Raw genomic sequence first — 19,672 nt, 5'->3', positions numbered from 1 at the left:
AAAATGGGAAGTAGTTGATTAGGTTTGTCAAAGCTCCTCTCCCCCAGTCCCACAGGAGTAGCTTTGTGGGCAGGTGCAGGAGTACCAACTGTGTGAAACAAACCATCAAAGCATTTGGAAGTTCATACATATGGAAATAATATATTGCCTGGGAGCAAGTTCTATACATATGTAATTCCTGAACAAAAAGCTAAACACTGAAGAGAGAAATATTCCCTATTTCCAGTAGGTGGTACTGTAACACTTTCTGACTGTCAAAAGAATGTAGAGGTATAACGTGATAATTTTTTTAATTTTCAAAGAATAAAACAATTTTATTCCTCTGTGAATATAAACCACTTATCTGCCTGACAGTGGGGGATGCACAGAGAATATGGTATTTGGCAGAAGTCATGTACAAATGAAGAAAACAGAAAAGAGCATCAATACTTACATTGTGGTGAAGTGTAAAACCACAACAAGGCAAGTCAGAAAAGTTTGTGGTAAAATACATTCACTGCTGATGAAATAATGTGTAAAAGCCAACTCAGCTTCTTGTAGAGGGAAAGCATACCTCACAAATCTATTAGTATTCTTTGAAGGAGTCAGTAAATTTGTAGATAAGTTGATCTGGACTGTCCTGCTGTGTGCCATTACCTTGCCAGATCCTTCTCTGATTCTTAGGTTCTTATTCCTGCATCAAGTCATTTCAGGGTGCTGGCCCTCATTTTATAAGATGTCAGGAGTCTGTTCTACTGCATATCTGCTCCCATTCCTTCCTCATCTCCTCATTTTTATTCTCTGCTTATCTAATCAGTCGCATAACTACTTCCCCTCCCTCCCAATTCAATCTAAAAGTTCTTGGCATATACTCTATCTGCCTTTCTACAAAAAGCTCTCCAGTCCTTAATCAATTTTGTCCTTTCTATTATATACTAAATGCCTTCAAAATGACCCTATTTCCCTTTCATTATTGTAAGTACATACCTTTCCACTGTTAGCACACCACTCTGATTTTATCTAATAGCTTTCTATGTCTTCTAACTGAATCGTACTTTTTGGCTGATAAAAAACCACTATACAGCAATAATGAATGAACTGGAGAAATGGAATTAATAAATGTAAAGAAATCTAATAGAACAAAGTGCCAAGTCTAGCTTGTAGGGACTAACAAGAATTTCACGTTTAAACTAGAGTTCAGTGTTTGGAAATGACAGAAGAAATACTGTCATTCGGAGGTTTTTTATGCAAAATGTATTTTTTAAAAGTACTACTTCTTGAAAATATTCTTCAGCTATTAAAAAACATTACCTTGATTGGATCCCACTGACCAAAAGAACTTGGAAATTTATATGAGAAAAGTAGCATCTTCTGTGCAAGTGGCAAAGTTATCGGGTAGCATTTCTCAAAAAGGCTCTCTCGATTCTCCATGAGAGAATTCAGCTCCCTGTGTATTTGGTAGTACACAACGTGAGGTTTCCGTCCTCCATCGATCTCCACTTGTGGTATTTGCAATTTTTCAAGTTCTTCCTGGTTAATCAAAACATAATGAAACACTAGAATTAGAAACACAGTCAGGTTTTTAATAATGACAGCAAGTTTTTTCTGTGAATGATCAGGCATTGCCTGAGCACGTGTAAATCAGCAAAATTTGATTGTAGAATTGGTCTCCCTGCCCATTGAAGTTTAAATTATCCAGACTGTGTTAAGCATCACACTAAAAAAACCCAATAAAAATCTCTAGAGGACAATCTGACAGTTCACTTCGGGGAATCTACCACAATAAAGCTAAAGTTTGAGAAATATCTTTTATTAAAAAAATAATCAAATCCCATTCTTTCCCTACTCCAAACAATTTAGGATGGCTTATATAGTTACTCTCTAAAAACATTGCTGCTCTCTGGTGACTTATTATTACCCATCCTATTGAACAAAATATAAAAATCCTATTTTCTGCATTTTTTTCCTAGCAACCTAAGACTTGTACATGTGAAACTGTGTTTTAAAGTCATCATTTAGTTTCTCCACAATGTCACAGAGAACCAGCAATTAAAGAATCAAAAAACAATAAAGAGTCCTCTTGAGTAATGATTCAGAAATAGTAAGTTATTTAAAGTTATTTCTAAAGGCATAAATGTTCTTGTAATTAAAAAAATGGGAAAAATACTGAATAAAATGTAACTAGAGGTTGTCATATCTAGTCCCAATATATAATTCTATTATATGATACTACTTCTGTGTAATTTTAATCTTTTCCACACAGTTTATGCACTCTTGTTATGCAAAGATTGTTAGGAGTTTATTTGTAATTCATCTGACATTTAATCTATTAACTATTAAAATAAAGTGAACCTTGAATCAGTCACAGCCTTGGTAAAGTTTGGATTCATCCTGGAAATCTTCTATCTATGTCTTGGCCAACTATTTCTGTAAACTTTCTTTCTGGTCAGTGGATAGAATTTCTTGTGAATCATTATTAGCTTCCTCCTGAAGCAGGATACTTAGTTTATAGTAAACAGATGGCACTGATGGCACTACTTACTGCCTTAGACACGGGCATTAATGTTGCAGATATGTAGTTAGATGAAGTTACCTCATCATACATAACTGTACTGATTTCAAGCAAATTACATTACAAAGAACTGTATAAAAAATTACAGTTGTCTAATAATAAAAATTTTGCCTTAAAATGATTTTGAAATGCAGTTCCTATATTTATGACTCTCTGGTTTCTTGCATCAACTGACCTATTAGAAAGGAATTAAGAGCCCCAGGACTGGGTTGGTTCACCCAAACTTTCCTTTGTATTTTTTCCCCACAATATTAGTCTTGTAAATTCTATACTTTTTGAACCTTCTCACTAGAGCTGTCATCTTGCTCACATATTTAGATCATGAGTACAGCAGCACATTTAAGCACTTTAACTTTTGAGTTTGACAACTAGAATAAAACTGAAAACTCCTCTTGCATCATGCAATCATATAATTCAACTCAATAAGCAGTGGATTAGGTACCTGTACATCTTGTAAACTGACTATTTCTGAATTAAACTGTTCTACAATTTCATTTTGTATGCGATCAACAGCATCAAGCTCCTGTTCTTCATCAGTGTCTTCTTCTTCTAATAACTCTTCTTCAAATAAAGCTTCAGCATCTTCATTTTCATTCTCATCTTCCTCATCAGTGGCTTCATATTGCTCCTTATTTGCTAAAGCCTGTGAAGGTAAGGTAAGATATTTTTGTTGCCTCATGTCTAGGACACAGATGTTTTGAAAGAACATAGAGTATCTTTGCTTCTCCTTTAATTAGAAAAATCATCTATTCAACAAAACTTTAGTTTTGGGTATCAAAAAATATAGTAAATTCCAGAATCATATTGAGGAACACAATACAAAGGTATTGCATAGTGTATGCAGTGAAGCACAGTACCAGTTCCAACCACAGTTTTGGTAAGAGGGGTCTTACTTTCATGCAGAGTATCGTACTTTGCCAGAACTTTGGTATAAAGAAGCTTGCTAGCTCCAAGTGTAGTTGACAGAATTTCATGAGCAGTCAAGTAGTACATGAATGCATTTATAAATACGCTGTGTAATTGAGGTTGGGCAGAAATCCTGGTACAATTAACCATCAGTTTGACAGGGTATTTAAAATACATGCCCAATTGCAATTAGTGAGGCTACTCTTATGCTTACAAATTAAATACATAAAACGTATTCCAAAGTATTTTGCTGAATTGGAGCACATATTGAGAATTCTTTTAAAAGTGTTTATAGTGTTCACGAGTCAAAACAATTTAAACATCAAATTATTTTAGAAAGTAGAAGTTTCTGACAGCCTAGCACATTTTTATTATTCTACATTGCCCTGAAAACTGTTTTCTGACTTCAAAATTTATAAGATGAATGGAGACACTTCTATTTAGTATCATTAGCTTGTTTTCTTACCTCCTGCTTCTTTTGATTTTTTTCTGCTAAAAGTTCTTCCCTTCTTCTAGCAATCCTCTCATCCTGTTAGTGAAAAAAAGGTGTAACAAGACAATGACATTTTTAATAAAAGCTCTCTTCTGAGTATTGGTAGTGTGACCTAGAATCAATGTTCCTTTCACTTCACGGTTCTGATTTTAGTGCTTCTAGTGTTAAAAAATGCTATCTGTGCATCTTAAAATTTTGCAAACCAGGTATGCCTCTCTTCTAGGTCAACATGTGAGTAAATTTAAGTAAAAATAACTTGACAACTTGAGATTAGGGGAGAAGTCTGTGATTCTGATCACACTGAAAATACTACTTTTATTGTTAAGCTACAGAGTTTCTACTTGTGGCTCCTGCCATTTGGCAAAGGGGTGACTGAGGATAGTAATAAATGTGTGCTGTTCCCTAAGCTTGTTTAAAACTGCCCAATTTTGACTACGTTATAAGCATTTGAAACGTAGTCCCCCATACACCCTCAGTAGATACGTGTCAAACACCTAATGGCTAAATGCTAACTCAGAAGTGATATGCAGAAGCATTCTACATAAGGCCAGTGGGGCTGCAGGGGTTTCAACCTGTAACTGCAGTTCTTGCATACTGTAATACTCTCACCTGAACTGAGAAAAACTGAGTATAATGGCAACAGTGCATGTTGAGAAATCCATGTTACCTCCAAGCAAAATGGCCTGGATACCAGAGCATTCTAAGCAGAGAAACAAGAAACTATGCACAGACTAATTTTCTCTACTCTTGTGACTGAACTCTGGTGTTCCTGAATAACGCAGCACTACAGGTGAACTCATTGCTCTCAGTATCCTGTTGCTAGCTTCTTCCAATGGAGAAGGGAACTTTAGGACAGTGTTCAATTGGTCTGTCTGCTTTTCCCTGACTCAAGTAACAAAATAAAGGATAACAGTATACCCAGCAGTGCTGCGCTCTCACAGCACCTTTCTGACTTGCTCATCAACTGGATGCTATGGAAAAATACTCTATGTGTAACTAAAAGCTACTGCAACACACTGGTAGTGTATGAGCCTTGTCTCAGACTCTGTTGTACTGATGTCCTGTGTGTCAGCTGCTCTGTAATAACTTAGACCTTTGCAGACAGCACACGTGAAGTATGTCATCTCACTTCTATACAAAGATAGGAACCTCAAATATATTGCATGTTCTGATTGTACATGTCTGCATAGAGGTTTCAGGTTACTCCAAGTAAGTAACCTAGGTCTGCATGATATCTAACCCCCTGCACGAATTAACTGCACAGAGGAGGAAAGGAGCCCCAAATTCTTTTTAGTTCCTGTGGAAAATCCAGGAATGCTGTGAATATGTGGGGCTGTCTCCTGACTCCCATAGCTCTCTGTGTGTGCTTCACTGCTTTGGAAGTTTTAGAATCTATGTTCATAACTGTGCTGCTGAAATAACAAAAAAGTAGACAGGACTGAAAACTTACCCTTATTTTTGCTTTCAACTCTTTCAGTTTCTTTTTATTTTCCATTTTTTTATACTGTCTTTCTTTCCATTTTTCCAAACGTGGAGGAAAAAGACGGTCAAGAACGTCACTTTCTTCTACTTGAATATAAACCACAACATCAGGACAGAGTCCTCGTTCTGACAAATACTGAGCTTCATGTGAAGTACGAGGGAAACCATCCAGTATAAATCCTGTGGATCTAATTGGAAAAGAGGGTATTTATCATTACATAATGTAGTTTAAAATGCAACACAGTGAAAATGCAATTAATTTGAAAAAGGAAAAAGAAATTCCCTTATTAAATGTATATATTAAAAGTCAACTTAAAAAATACTTTAAGGTATTAACTGTTGACAGTGTAAACCTGATACTTCACTATGTGTTTTAATTGATACCAAATTTATTTCTTCTAAGCTTATAATGTGCAGAGGTTAATTACTTAAAGTAACTTTAAAAAACCCAAATTGTGTCTTCAGTACTGCTTGTATGACTCCAAAACCAGTACTTGTTAGCCACCACTTTCAAAAAGGTGACCCAAATGTGTTTGCTAATATCTGCCACAGAAAGCTTGTCGCCTGATAATTTCTTTTCTAGTATAGGACAAGAGTTTTACCAGTCAGCATGACCTACATCTCCCTTCCTGCAGCTATTAAAAATAGGTCATATATACTGGAAAGCTCTATGGACTGTTGGAGCTCCTACAGTCTCACATTAGACGAGTAGTTCTGCAAAGCTGAATGTGTGTTAATTAAAAGTTACTATTTCTCTTTGTTATTTTAGCCCTTAATAGGATACATTGCAAAACTGCAGAAAACCAAAGAACCTGCAAGAAGTGGAAGTGGATGGAAGAACAGGTGGTCCTGGATGCTGTGGGAAACAGTTGGGTGGAGGATATTGATGATTACATATATTGTGATGAAGGTTGTCTTCTGCTATACAATCCCTGATGAAACTGAATTTAAATACAATCATAGAATCATAAAATTATAGGTTGGAAAGGACCTTTAGAAGTCATCTATCCTAACCCCCCTGCAGTAAGCAGGGACATCTTCACTAGATCAGGTTGCTCAGAGCCCCATCAAGCCTGACCTTAAATATCTCTAGGGATGGGCCCTCCACTACCTCTCTGGGCAACCTTTTCCAGTGATCCACCACCCTCACACTGAAGAATTTTTTCCTAATATCCAACCTAAATGTTCTCTTTTCTAGTTTAAAACCATTAAACCTCATCCTACTGGTGCATACACTTGTGAACAGTTCTTCCCCAGCTTTCTTATAGGCACCTTTCAGGTATTGGAAGGTTGCTCTAACATCCCCCTGGAGCCTTCTCTTCTCCAAGCTGAACAAGACCAACTCTCAGCCTGTCTTCATAGGAGAGGGGCTCTATCCCCTTGATCATTTCTGTGGCTTCCTCTGGATGCTCTCCAACATGTCCATGTCCTTCTTGTGTTGAGGGCTCCGAAGCTGGACACAGTACTCCAGGTGGGGTCTCACCAGAGCAGAGTAGAGAGGCAGAATCACCTCTCTCAATCTGCTGGCCACACTTCTTTTGATGAAGCCCAGGATGCAGTTGGCCTTCTGGGCTGCAGATGCATATTGGTGGCTCATGTCCAGCTTTTCATCCACAAGTGCTCCCACGTCCTGTTCCTCAGGGCTGCTTTCAAGCACATCATCTCCTAACCTGTATGGATATTGGGGATTGTCCCGACCCAGGTGCAGGACCCTGTATTTGGCTTTGTTGAACCGCATGAGGTTCACCTGGGCCCACTTCTCCAGCCTGTCCAGGTCCTTCTGGATAGCATCCTATCCCTCTGACATATTAGCCTCACCACTCCCAATATCTCATTATGAGTAATGCTGAGGTTTTGTTTTTTTCATCTTTTCATCCTAAAACGGTTGTTCCTATTTTTACACCACTAAGAGAATGTTGTCCCCTATCTGTGGGCTAACAGGGCAAAATTTATTTGAGGATCTTGTTTATTCCTTTTAAGGCAGTTGTTACACTGTTAGAAATAGAAACCTAATGGTCAAGATGCCAGCAGTTATGACCTGGACAGAAATGAATGGAATAGATAGAAGAGGAATTTGTCCCTGCTGAAATTACAACCTAAAAAGCCAGTCTGTTTTCTAGGAGTCAATGATGTTATTTATTTATGCAACAATAATCCACATTTGTTACAGTATTATGGATGTACTTTTTGATATGAAGTCTGTTGTGGATACATCACTGGAGCGCAGATTGTGATGAATGCACAAGATAACCTGATCCTGTGTTATTTTGGAGATAATTGATACTTTGGCTTTGCCTTCCACACAATATTTACAATATATGGAAACCAATAGTTACAGCTTGATTCCAGCCCTCCACATTTATTAATTACATGAAAACATAAAAGGTTTATCTGTGTATGTTCCTGTAAGCCCACAAAAACTACCTGGCTATTAAGGAGATTTAAATCAAATGCACCGATTATTTTTGTCCAGTCCTGCGTAGAGCACATGAGACATTATGTTACTGTCAAAATATCAATCAAAATAGAGAACAAAACCAAGACTGAGAGGTGATTCATGATTAATAAGAAGTATAAGAGCATTGAAGTAATGTCTGCAACAGTTATTTGTAACTCTGAACAGAATAGATGATACACTTTCTAAGACTGATTAAAGAAAGAGATTCTAATTACATTTACCTGAATGGTTCTTTCCTCCACCAGTCAAGAACAATGTTATCAAGGACTTCCGGAGGCAGTGCCTCATTATTCATTAAATTTGCTTTGATTGCTTCTTCCTCTTCAGTTAACTCCACTTCCTTTATATAAAGAAAATCCACCAATAAATAAATAAATGACCCAGAAAGAAAGATCTACCCAACACATTATTTTTGACCAAGTAAGGTACTGCCTTCATTTGATTCAAACCAGCAGAAACAAAGTAAACTAGTTTCCCATATTTCAGTGTACTACATTATGCATTTTGGGATATTTTCAATGTGCTTGGAGTTGGGTATTTCCCTAGAGTTGGGGCAATTGCTGTTGTGAGTTTTAATGAAAACTAAACCCAAGTACAATTGTTAAGTATTTAGTTATACATATGCTCAGTTCAGAAACAGAAATGATCACAGTTTCTCCTAATTGCCCATAAGAAGCTTTCCAGTTAGCTATACAAGTTCTCATGCTCTGCATCAAAATGTTTGGGTTTTTTTTTTACTTTTTAAAAGCAACTTTTATCTGTTGCTGGAACCCAAAGGAAGATTTGTAAGGTTACTGGGCACAGGCACATGAACAGAAATCAGAAAAATAACATTGTTCTGCAGAGCAGTAGTGGTATTAATGACTAGTCAAATGCAGAGCATTTACATATCAACTTGAGCTGTTACGTTTCTGTGAAAATGTTTTTTTTCATAATATGTATTTGAAAAAGGAAAGAAACATGAGTTGTATATTATGGGTAAAGAAATTCAGGTTGCTCCCCAGACGTGTTGATGCTGTGCAGACTTTGGTTGACACATACTGAAACAACCAGGATGAATTCTTTTTGCTAAACATCCAAGAGTGTATGGTATGTTTTGTTTGCCTTCAGTATTTTTGCTTTGAGTATTATAGCTGATATTTACCTTAAGCTTTGAATAGATACACTTCTAGTGTCTTGCACCAAAATGAGAGTGATACGAAGGAAATTAAATGGAATTATTTTGGACAGGTATTGGGTCAGTGAAAACAGAATAGTGGGATAGTCCAGTGGTAGTCATACTCAGAGAAATGCTTATGGAGTCCATAACCTTATCCTCTAGAGTCTTATGCATGAACCAACGAATGGATTTCTAAACTGAACTGCAGTGGCATCAGCTATGCTTTGGTCATGCCATCAGGTAAAGAAGTGTGATAAAAAGTGCTAATGTAGAAGAAGATTGTTTACCAGCAGATGAAAAGATGATGAGGAAAAAATTCTAACAGCAGTGCCTTTGTGTAAGACATGTATTGATGCCAAAAATATAAACTTGATTTAGAGCCAGCCATAACCATCAGTGCCAGGAACACTTTTGGCTGTGATGACCAAGTTGTAAACTGACTTGCCAAAATAACATCCTCTTTGATTTAACTGATGAAAACCTGAAATTTTGTTCTGACATCCATGATTTTGACCTATACTCCATCTGTGTTGAGGCATTTACTTCCAATATTACCTGCTCTTGTATTATTTCATTAAGAACACTCCCTCCCATCAGGAACACAGTTATCAGGGACCTCCCTGGCTTTTCAAGAAAATAGTGGCCTAGAGTGCACCCTTGGCTGCTTCCTGAGCACCTCTGAATGCAAACCATTGACTTGTATGTGTCCGGATTACATAAATGATCCCAAATTCTTCTGGCTACCCTTCAGATTCCTTAACTAAGTTTCCACTTCCACTGAGTGCTCATCTTTCTCATGCTGTGCCTGGATGTTGTTTCTGTGTGCCTCCTCTGTAGCCTGCTGCTTCTCCTGCATGCTTCCTTACCTTAGGTCCTGTAGTAGGAATTTTCTGAAGGTCTTTGATGACTAGTAACTTGAAGGAACAGGTCACATATCAGGAGCACAAAAAATGGCTCTTGGAATGTGATGCAGAAAGTTATTTCTTCCTGAAGCTTTGAGAGCTGGATAAAACCTTATTTTGTATTGTCTAGGAGGTAGATTTTAGATTTCTTTGTACTATCCATCTTTTGAAAGATTTATATGCTGTGTGCCTGTGTTGAGACTTCTCCACACAATAAAGGCTTTTATTGTATCCATTGCTGTCTAAAGAAGAATTTATTTGCATTGAAACACTGTCTGTTTTTCCTAATGTATCACTGCCTAATAAAGAAATCCCTCTCTCCTGATAAACATGTATGTAAATGGTTATTGTTCAGAGAAATTACACCCTGTAAGAGACAGGGTTTAGAATTTGTATTTATTACAATTTTGAACCAGTATTCAGTCTGATTAAGAAAAAGAACTAGTTTTCTTAAAACTATTGTTCACTACTTTATTAGTATCATGAATCTCCTGTTATTTGAAACAATTTTTTTTTAGCTGCAACACATATTTTATGCTACTTAAGAGGTTTTTCTGGTTTGAGACCCTGCTGCCAATAGACCACACTACAACCCAGATTATAAAACCTACTGTATTAAGAAAATACTTATTTACCCTATTATGAACATGTAAATATTTCTGATGTTTTCACCAGAGGTGATCAGAGTGCAGGGATAGTAGAGGCATTTTCTGCCCAAAAGAGAACAGAGAGCACTGCTGGTCAGCCTTTCTAAACTCCTGTGCAGTTGGAGCACATGGAGCAGTCTGAACCTGGATATTATAAATACTTGTGGGAAACCTTACCTTCCCATTACTCCTGTTACTATTCTGACCTTTTTTATTATTATATTCATCTCAGTTTGGCTTCCTTTGCCCCATTTAGCATCTATCTATCTATCTCCTCTATTCAGAAAAAAATCTATACATAATTCTTGGAAACGTTTAGAAGAATGTTTGTGGCATTTGTAAGAAAACAGTCAAGAACTGTGACTTCCAAATTTCATCACGTAAATAGTTCAATATTTAACATACCAAGAATTTTATAGAGAATTCCTATTCTGGTCTGAAAATGGTTATTTTGTGTATGGACATAAAGAGGATCAGATTATTACCTGCTTGCTTTTTTCGGTCTCAATTTCAGTCATGGTCTGAGAAAAGTCTTCCAGTTTCTGTGATAGAATTGGCATTTTATTGTCATCTTCTTCAGATTCCTCATCAAAATCAGGCCCAACTTTCTCTTTAGTTTTGGGTAAGATTAATTCCTGCAGATATTCTTCAAACTGAATATGGAAAATTCCTAATTTGTCTGCTATCTGCCGTGCACAAGTAGTTTTCCCTGCTCCATGAGTCCCAAGTAAGCACACCCGTAAAGGAGGAGCCTATAGAAAAAAATTAGAATATTTTGTAACAATGTGGAGTCTACAGTGCATACCCTATTGTTTTTTCACTTCCAAAGTATCATTATAAACATTGCATCAAAACCAGTCACATAATACTGCATTTTAATTTTCCTAGGCTTTGTAATGCTGCTTCAGACTACCTGCACTTTGGAAATACTGAAAAAATACACCATGGCAGTAGGTAAAATGAAACTTTATCAGACATTTCTAGTAAATCTTTCCTTCTTTTACCCTTCTTCCACTTACAAAAGAAGACTTAAATATAGTAAATAAATACCAATATATGTCATTTGTTAATCAAATCTTATGATTATTGTTTAAGCTTTTATAACCTTCCTCTTTTATGCTTTATTTGCATCACTAATTCAATGTGTTAATTTAAATATACACTAAAAAGTCATTAGGGTAGGAATGTGTTTTATTTATTTCAAGGGCTTGCCTGCTGTATTTGATACCTAGAAAACAGCAATAATAAACAATTATAAATGGTAACAGAAAACAATTATTTTAATCTGCAATTGTCTACTTTAAAAAATTTTGAAGATTCTCACTTTTATTGGTTCATTGTGAGCCACATACTCATCAGGGTTCTTGAGAAATTTATCTCTGTACTCAGAAGTTGAGAAGTAATAGATCTTTTCTTGATATTTAGCTGCATGTTCATAGAGTCCTGGGTAAAGGACAAAGTTCTCTTTCAGACTGACTGGACAAAAGTGGTTTGTGTCTCCCATGTGCCTTTTCTTTTCCTTGGCTTTTTCTTCATCCTGAAAATATTATGAAAATTTTCAAAGCTATTTCATTTCAGTAATTCACTTATATTAAGCAGGTCAAGAACAGATTAAGTAATGCCAAATACATCAATTGAGCACTGAGTGAGAATAGTATTATCAAGCTAGTTTGTAAGCTGCATATAAGTCTATTCAACACACACACCTTTTAGATTCAGTAAGAAAACAGTCTAATCTAGTGAGAGAATCATTGAGAAAAGAATGACCATTTAAAATTCTAATAACATAATTAGCTGTTGTAGACCAAAATTAGGTGAGAAGTATCTGTGATAAAATCTTTTTCTACTGTGTTCTTGAAACTCAGGTTTTGTTGCTTCTAAAAGTGCAGAAGTAGACTTCTTCAGAAAAGGCAGCGAGAGCTGGTACTATGAAGTCAGATTACTTATCCAATAATAATAATTTCTTAAAAATCTATTCAATACATCTCCACTACAGTATGTCGATATCCTCTACTGTTAAATTTGAGGATGGGAATCTTTCAATATAGGGAGAAAATAAGAGAAAGGTAGACCTTTAATTTAATAAAGGTGGGTGTTTGAAAATTATCAATAGCTGAGATGAAACAGAAGATTGCACATGAGGACTCTGCATCTTCTGATGCCTACATGATGGCTCACAGAATCATTGCCGAGTTGACAGAAATCAAAGTTCACATTTGTTTCTTTAATAAAACCTCACTTTGCCATCTGGAAAAAACTAGGTACATTTATTCTCTCTGCTAGCTTCAGGTATTTATGCTTCTCACTGGAGTAAAACTATCAACCAGAACACATGAATAAAACAAATGTGTTCTTGAAGCATATGCTGATATTTATTCTGTAGAAGGCTGAAACTGTGTCATATAAACTCAGGTGTAAAATCTGACTTCTCTGGTGTTATGTTCAAACTGAAAATAAATAAGTTAAAAGCATAAATAGACAAAGCCTGCATGCTTACCTCTTCATCTTCATTTTCCTCTTCAACTTCTTCTTCATCATCACTATCAGCATCCAGATCTTCTGCTTCCTCATCAATGTCTTCATCAGATAATTCCCAACCATGATATTGAAAAGGTTCTGAAAAGGATTTTTGGTTGGGGTTTGTTTTCTGTTTCAATATTTTTTCATTTGGCTAGGCCAGAATACTCTTTGTCCATAAAAGTAAGCACATAAGTGAAAGCAAATCATGCCAACTGTATATTGCATTTCTCCTACTCATAGAAAAAATATTCTCCCTGGCTGTAGGGATTAATATATTGCTTCCTACAAAAATGGAAATTCTACTGGGTTGGTTTCTTCTTGAAATAAATTGGTATCTTCAGTAAGAACTTGCATTACAAAAGTGTTAGAGAAACACATTCTAATAGTGCCATTACTGCTTGCGATTGGGAAAAGAAGAAAGGTAATTTGCAAAAAAACCCAAATACTTCTCCCCCCCAAATACTGTAAAAATCTAGTCTTGAAAAACAATCTATGCAGGTGGATAGATTAGATTATTACACACCCTGAAGTCTCATTAACTTCAATAAATATTGTACATTAGTGAACCTTTGTTGTCTTTTCATTTCGCAGGCTAGTATCCTGACGTGAACTGATAGAGCAAGTAACTGCAAATGAACTATCAGAATGCTGAGGGAGATATCACATACATATTTGTATAGCCATATATATTTTTTTGATATATATATATATTTTCCCCACTTTTCCTATGTCTTAAAGGCTGCTTGTATGCTTCACAGCTCACCCACGGAATACACGTCCTGTTCCCACTTCATGTGAGTAATGCAGAACTGAGTATAATCTACCTCCCCCAGCCTGGAATATTTTCATAGAATCATAGAATATTCATCATACAAGCTCTCCAAGATCCCTCTTGTTAGGTTAAGTGAAAACCACATAATCTGTATTACTTACTTTCCATAACCAGCACAGTTTGATTAAGCAGGCTTTCTGGAGTTTGCTCAGCAATCTCTAAAACAACAACCTGAACTAGAGATGACTGCTTCATTTCTGACTCCACTGTTTGCCAGTCATGCATGAAAATGTCAATCTTCCTTTTAATTGCTCCCATTTCTGGTATATCTGGAAAATCATCCTCTGCAAACTCAGGTAGCGTAATTTCTGAAAATCAAATAGGTTTTAGAAGAAAATGGTCCTCTAAAATGTTTTGCATTTAAAAATTATCATTATGCTTTGGAATTATTTCTCTTTTCCCCAACTGTGGTGGCACTCTTTTAACGCTGCTTCCCCTGCCCTCCCAATTATAATTTATTACATTGCTACTTTACACAAATTAAAATTTCAGATGCCTTATGTTGATATAGCATACACTGATGTTTCTCCAGGAAAATAAACAAGAGCAAATTATTATTATTTACGGAAGAATTTTTGCACAGTGAGGGTGACAGAGCACTTGCACAGGCTGCCCAGGGGGGTTGTGGAGTCCCAACTGGATGCCTACCTGTGCGATGTCCCTGGTCACTGCAGAGGGGTTGGACTAGATGACATTTAAAGCTCTATGATTCTACGCCAGGTACACAGAGATTAGGATCCACAAGGTGATCTGTAATGGAAATCTCTCAATTCCAGGGTACCTGATGTTTAATCTCTACAGAGTACTGAACAGTTTTGCCAGTTATATGAAGCAGAAACTGTGGGTGTTAAAACAGCTTGAAATTTAGATCTATTTGTTCAGAGAACTGGAACACTTCCATTTCACAATGAAGCATGCCACAAAATTGAAAAGGGGAATTAATTTCAAGCCTCATTTGTGTGATAACCCCTAAACCAGGCCTCTTAAGAGTTACAAATGCATCTTTCCAATTGCACGTTATTATAAATGTACAGAAATTAATGAAGAGGTTAACTGTTATGTATTCAGAGACAAGTTGGTCATGCATGTGTAATGAAATATTCAGGTTAAGAGCAGATTTAATGCACTATGGCATAATTATGGCATAATTTATGCACCATGTATGCATTGAAAAATACACTGAATATAGCAAAAGAATTGATGCCAATTTCAAAGAAAAATCCTATTTCTCCTCATTGATAATAACTTTAAAAGCTCCAAAGAAAACAATACTTGAAACATCTATTTGTACTTCTTCAATCTTAAAATTTGTTTTCAAATACCTCCCTTTTAGAATAAGTTATCTGTTGAGACATTTTGGCTCTTCCCAGTGAAACTGATCAGTGTGCTAAAATTACTAGATAACACACTGTCCTGGAAGAGATGGACATGGCCTCTATTTATCCTACTGAGTCTAGGGAGAAGATGTGGATGTTGAAGGCTGAAGGTCCTCCCAAAGCCAGAGTCACATCATACCTGAGAGTCACTGTGTTATTCACAGGATTCTCAGGAACAGCTTCCCTTACACTATTGGGAAAGCCCCTGCAAGTAGCAGCAACCCAGGTTTACTGTGTTCTTGAAGCATTTTGTTGCATGCACTTTCTCAGGCATATGCTTACAGGGACCTTAAGAATAAGCTTCCTTTTGCAAAGACATGTTAAACCTATGACCTACAGGATCCAAATACTGATGCTATGAAGCAATATAGACAGATGTATGTGTGGGGTAATTCTACTAACAATGAGATGCAAAAGTGAACCCATTTCTCAGAGGATAGTTAGTTATAAAAGGATAAAGACTGTGGAGGTAAATCCCATCTGCCAGCCAATACACTCAGTGTACATATACTAAACCACGATAACAAGGAGTATAAAAATGCTGTTAATAATAGTAATACAAATATGAATTAATAAAAGAATGAAAAATAAGCAAATAAATAATCATGCCTTCCCTCTGGGCATACTTGAAATGAGAAACTCTCACAAAAAATTTTGGCTTTAATGAAGCTGTATCTGAGTACAAGAACTTGTTTAATGAGTGAGGGAAAGAAAAGGCTTTAACCTCTTAAAATACATTGTACAGAAATTTGTTGTGTCAATTGTTTAAGATCAGAGAAGTCCAAGCCTGTCTCCTAACGATGTCTCATGAAAAGTAAACAAAAGTTAGAGATTGAAAGACTGCATTAATATAAATAAGAAATTCACAGGTACTACTCATGGTAAACATGACAAAACCATATCAAATGTGCTGTCATACTTGGTGAACAAAATATAAAAGGGATAGTTTCATCTACTGCCATTTGTTTTGCTGGAAAAGCCAGAGGGAATAAAAAACCTGATACTGACACATTAACAGAAAAGGAGAAAGACGCTCAGTAGTTCCTGGGGCTGCAATTAGTATCCATTTGGACCTTGTTAGGCTCTGAAAGTCCTGAGGCAAAGTTCTGTCTTGGCTAGAAGAAGATACAGAGGTGCCTAGATGATACCACCACTGCCTTGTCTTTACTGAATCATGAACAGTCTCTGGCAGCAGCAACGTGGTGGTGTTGTTTCGATTCCCATTCCCTGCCTCATGTAATTTTCAGTCCCGATTAGCTTCTTTATCTTATCATTTTTCCTTTGTGTACTGTTTAATAAGTCTGACATCAGTGCCTTCAGCTAACACAGAAAGGCAGTGGAGAGCAATGACTTAAATGGTCTGATATTAGTGTAAGTTTGCTGAGACTTACAGTGTATGCTTGTGTGTGCCTCTTGCCAGAAATGAAGCTGCAAGAAAGAGCTTCAACAGTGGATGGAGTTATTTTCTACTTTGCTATAATTTTCCCTCGTTCTTTTTGTTTCTGTCTTGTTTTGAATTTGAAAGAGCAGGAACAGATTTTGACACAAGCAACAATAGGTTCAGCCTATTCCCATGAACTTTTACTGATTTTTTACAAAAAAAAGAGACAATTACTACTACTTTTCCTTATATAACTTCCTGCACATAAAAAGGAGAGGTATTATTAAAAATTAAAGCTTTACTTAATGTTTTATATGTTAAAAATGTTGACCAATTTTTAAAAATACAGAATCCCTAAACATTAAAGAAAGGGGTATAGTGTTTACTTCCCAGCACTAAGCAGGTCAGTGCTCACTCTGTGAAACTGCAGCACTGTAATGTTCATTTTGAGTTTCCCCCAACCTGAAAAATGGAAACAATTTTTGGGGGCCTCATGAAGTTTCTTCTTTAAGAAAACTTGTATTTTCTCCCACAACTGAATGTCTCTTGTTCTTCTCTTGTGGATTGATGAAGAAATCAACAAACACCACATTTGGTTTTCCCAAATAGAGCCAGGTTGAAACATGCTATCACTACGTACAATGGAGGTGTCATTAAGATTTATTCGGAAACAGTACTAAACATTGTGGTCAGAGTAGAGATGCTGCCTGACTTTTGTCTAACATGCTACCAACCTGAAGCATCAATAGCAGCTGGGATATGTCTGCAGGACAAGGAATGGATCTAACAAATTTTTCTGACTTAGATGGCTATGTTGCCTACTATATCAAAGGTCAGAGCACTAGTGTCTTCTAGATGAAAGCAAGCCAGGGCCCTGCCTCTAGTGGGTTAATTGACAAAGAATTAGATTCCTGTTTTTTTGTTGTTGGCCAAATTTAAAAATACGCAGGGTTTCAAATACATGCCTCCTTTTGACATTCCTTCATGGGTCACTGAAGTTGGCCCATTCCTAGTTTGCTACTTGTTGTGCCTATTTCTACAAGCCCTAATTCCACAGATGAAGCCAGGCACTTAAATGCTAGTACAGCAGCTTTGGACACTGCATTATCTCCATCTCCGTATGGGTCTGGGACTTAATGTGTAGCCCTTTAGAAATATAGTCATTTTCTAGACACTTAGGAGCTTTTAAGAATTTTATTTTTCCACTTATGAGGCTGAAACTTTTATTGCCTCAATACTACCATTTACCTCTACTATATATATGATAAACTGGGACCTGAAATACATCAGGCCTTCCACAGAAGTACATATGCTGACTCAGGGACTTGAGGGCACCCTGGGGCCTACCTGTCTCTTCCCAGGCCCCTGGGGCTCCCCCCAACTGTCTAGGGCCCAGACGTCCATGTCAGCCCCCCAGGACCATCAGCCTCTTCCCCAGCAGGGCTGGGCTGGTGTCCAGCTCCCCACCACCCTGCCCAGCCATGGGCTCCACAGGTCAACATCTCAGCCTGGCCTCAGTTTGTCCCTGTATCCAGGGAGGTGCCCAGTGCCTGGGGGCTGGAGCTGCCCTGCTCCTGGCTGGTCCTCATGGCCATGTCACCACACTGTGCTGCCAGGTCCCTGTTCCTTTGGGAGCAGTTGCCCCTCACTGTGTCCTGACATGCTGTCCCCAAGATGAACTACAACACATGCCACTTTTCAATAATACATGAACAAATGAGCATTTTGGCAATTATTTTTTGTCATCTTTGATAAGAAAGAATAATAAACGCATTCCCTCTTTTTTTTTTTTTACAGCTTTGACCAACACAGCTCTCACACTGACTCCTCAGTAGCTAACTTTCCCTCTATTTGGATGATTATTAGTCTAAGCATAAACCAAACATTCACAAGTGCATGTCATTAAACAGAAACACCTTGCAGAGTTTAGTCGGATCCTGAACTGGAAATATTTTTTTGTTGAAGATGTTTATAAACATTTGAATTTTAGAAAACTACACATTCATTCTATATATGTCTTTACATTAGGTATCCCCTGCAATGACATTTCTGTCTCTTGCCATGATTTTATACAGGAACTTGAAAGTACATTCCTTTTTATGTGCATTAAAAGATGTTGTGTAAATGCTACAGTTAATTATGTTGCATTCTGCAGTGATGTATTTTGAATGAGACAGAGATGTAGCAGGTAAAATCTGCTTAAATTTGGGCAGCTCTAATGCATTATGTAATGATGATTCCATTAGGAACAGAATCTTATTTTTAAGAAAATAAGCAAAGGATACATCACTAACTAGGTTATGCTAACTGCTTTTTGCACGTGTTATCCCTGGCACATTCACACTGTAGAAATCACATGTGCTGCCTTGTGAACCACAGCCCTATTCAAAGCAATAATGTATGGAAGGTGTGCATGCGTGCTTTCTAGCCTTCAACAGATCATTTTCTATAGTCCTGCCCTTTAAAAACCTCTCCGTTCTGAGTAGGTCTTAAAACTTAGGAAATATACAAGCAGAATAATGGATTTAAATTAATGTTTGACATTATCTGAGGCAGAATACTGACCATGGTAATGAATCCACTCAGTAGAGCGCTTCCTATACAAACCTTAATCTCAGAAACACTTACAGTTTATGTCACACCTCTCCTGATATGACATATTTGGCAAATGATGGACCAGCAGGTGTTCCAGCTTTGATTCTCTACTCCAGGCACATTTGTCTGTCAGACTGTCCCTGTCTGAGACTTTTCTTGCTTAAGGAAACTTATTCAGCAGCAATTATTGCATACTTAGAGAGTTTTTAAACAGATTACACAGGCCTTAGTGAACTGGAGAAATTTTCCCCTGGAAAGAGGGGAGAATTAACTGAAACATTTCTAGGAAAAAGGGATAACCCAAAAATTGGGCAACTCTATTTGGGCAAACACTATTTGGTTTTGGTTCAGGTATTTGAACCTTACTATG

The 19,672-nt window shown here is 36.9% G+C and overlaps 1 protein-coding gene across 1 annotated transcript in view; it reads right to left on the bottom strand.

The window, feature by feature from the left end:
* The window catches only part of AK9 (adenylate kinase 9), a gene marked incomplete at its 5' end in the record, with an annotated part of 59,875 nt that overhangs the window by 11,547 nt on the left and 28,656 nt on the right, over positions 1–19,672 (bottom strand). Inside the window, 9 exons of the mRNA XM_084261516.1 lie at positions 1,291–1,509; positions 2,994–3,194; positions 3,924–3,986; positions 5,401–5,620; positions 8,112–8,230; positions 11,084–11,350; positions 11,923–12,135; positions 13,096–13,214; positions 14,052–14,258. Of these exons, the coding sequence (XP_084117642.1) occupies positions 1,291–1,509; positions 2,994–3,194; positions 3,924–3,986; positions 5,401–5,620; positions 8,112–8,230; positions 11,084–11,350; positions 11,923–12,135; positions 13,096–13,214; positions 14,052–14,258 (1,628 nt within the window). The remainder of the gene's footprint in view (positions 1–1,290; positions 1,510–2,993; positions 3,195–3,923; positions 3,987–5,400; positions 5,621–8,111; positions 8,231–11,083; positions 11,351–11,922; positions 12,136–13,095; positions 13,215–14,051; positions 14,259–19,672) is intronic.

This window comes from Gallinula chloropus, assembly GCF_964237585.1.
Source record: "Gallinula chloropus genome assembly, chromosome: 3".
Lineage (NCBI taxonomy): Eukaryota > Metazoa > Chordata > Aves > Gruiformes > Rallidae > Gallinula > Gallinula chloropus.
This window is presented reverse-complemented; position numbering and strand designations above follow the sequence as displayed.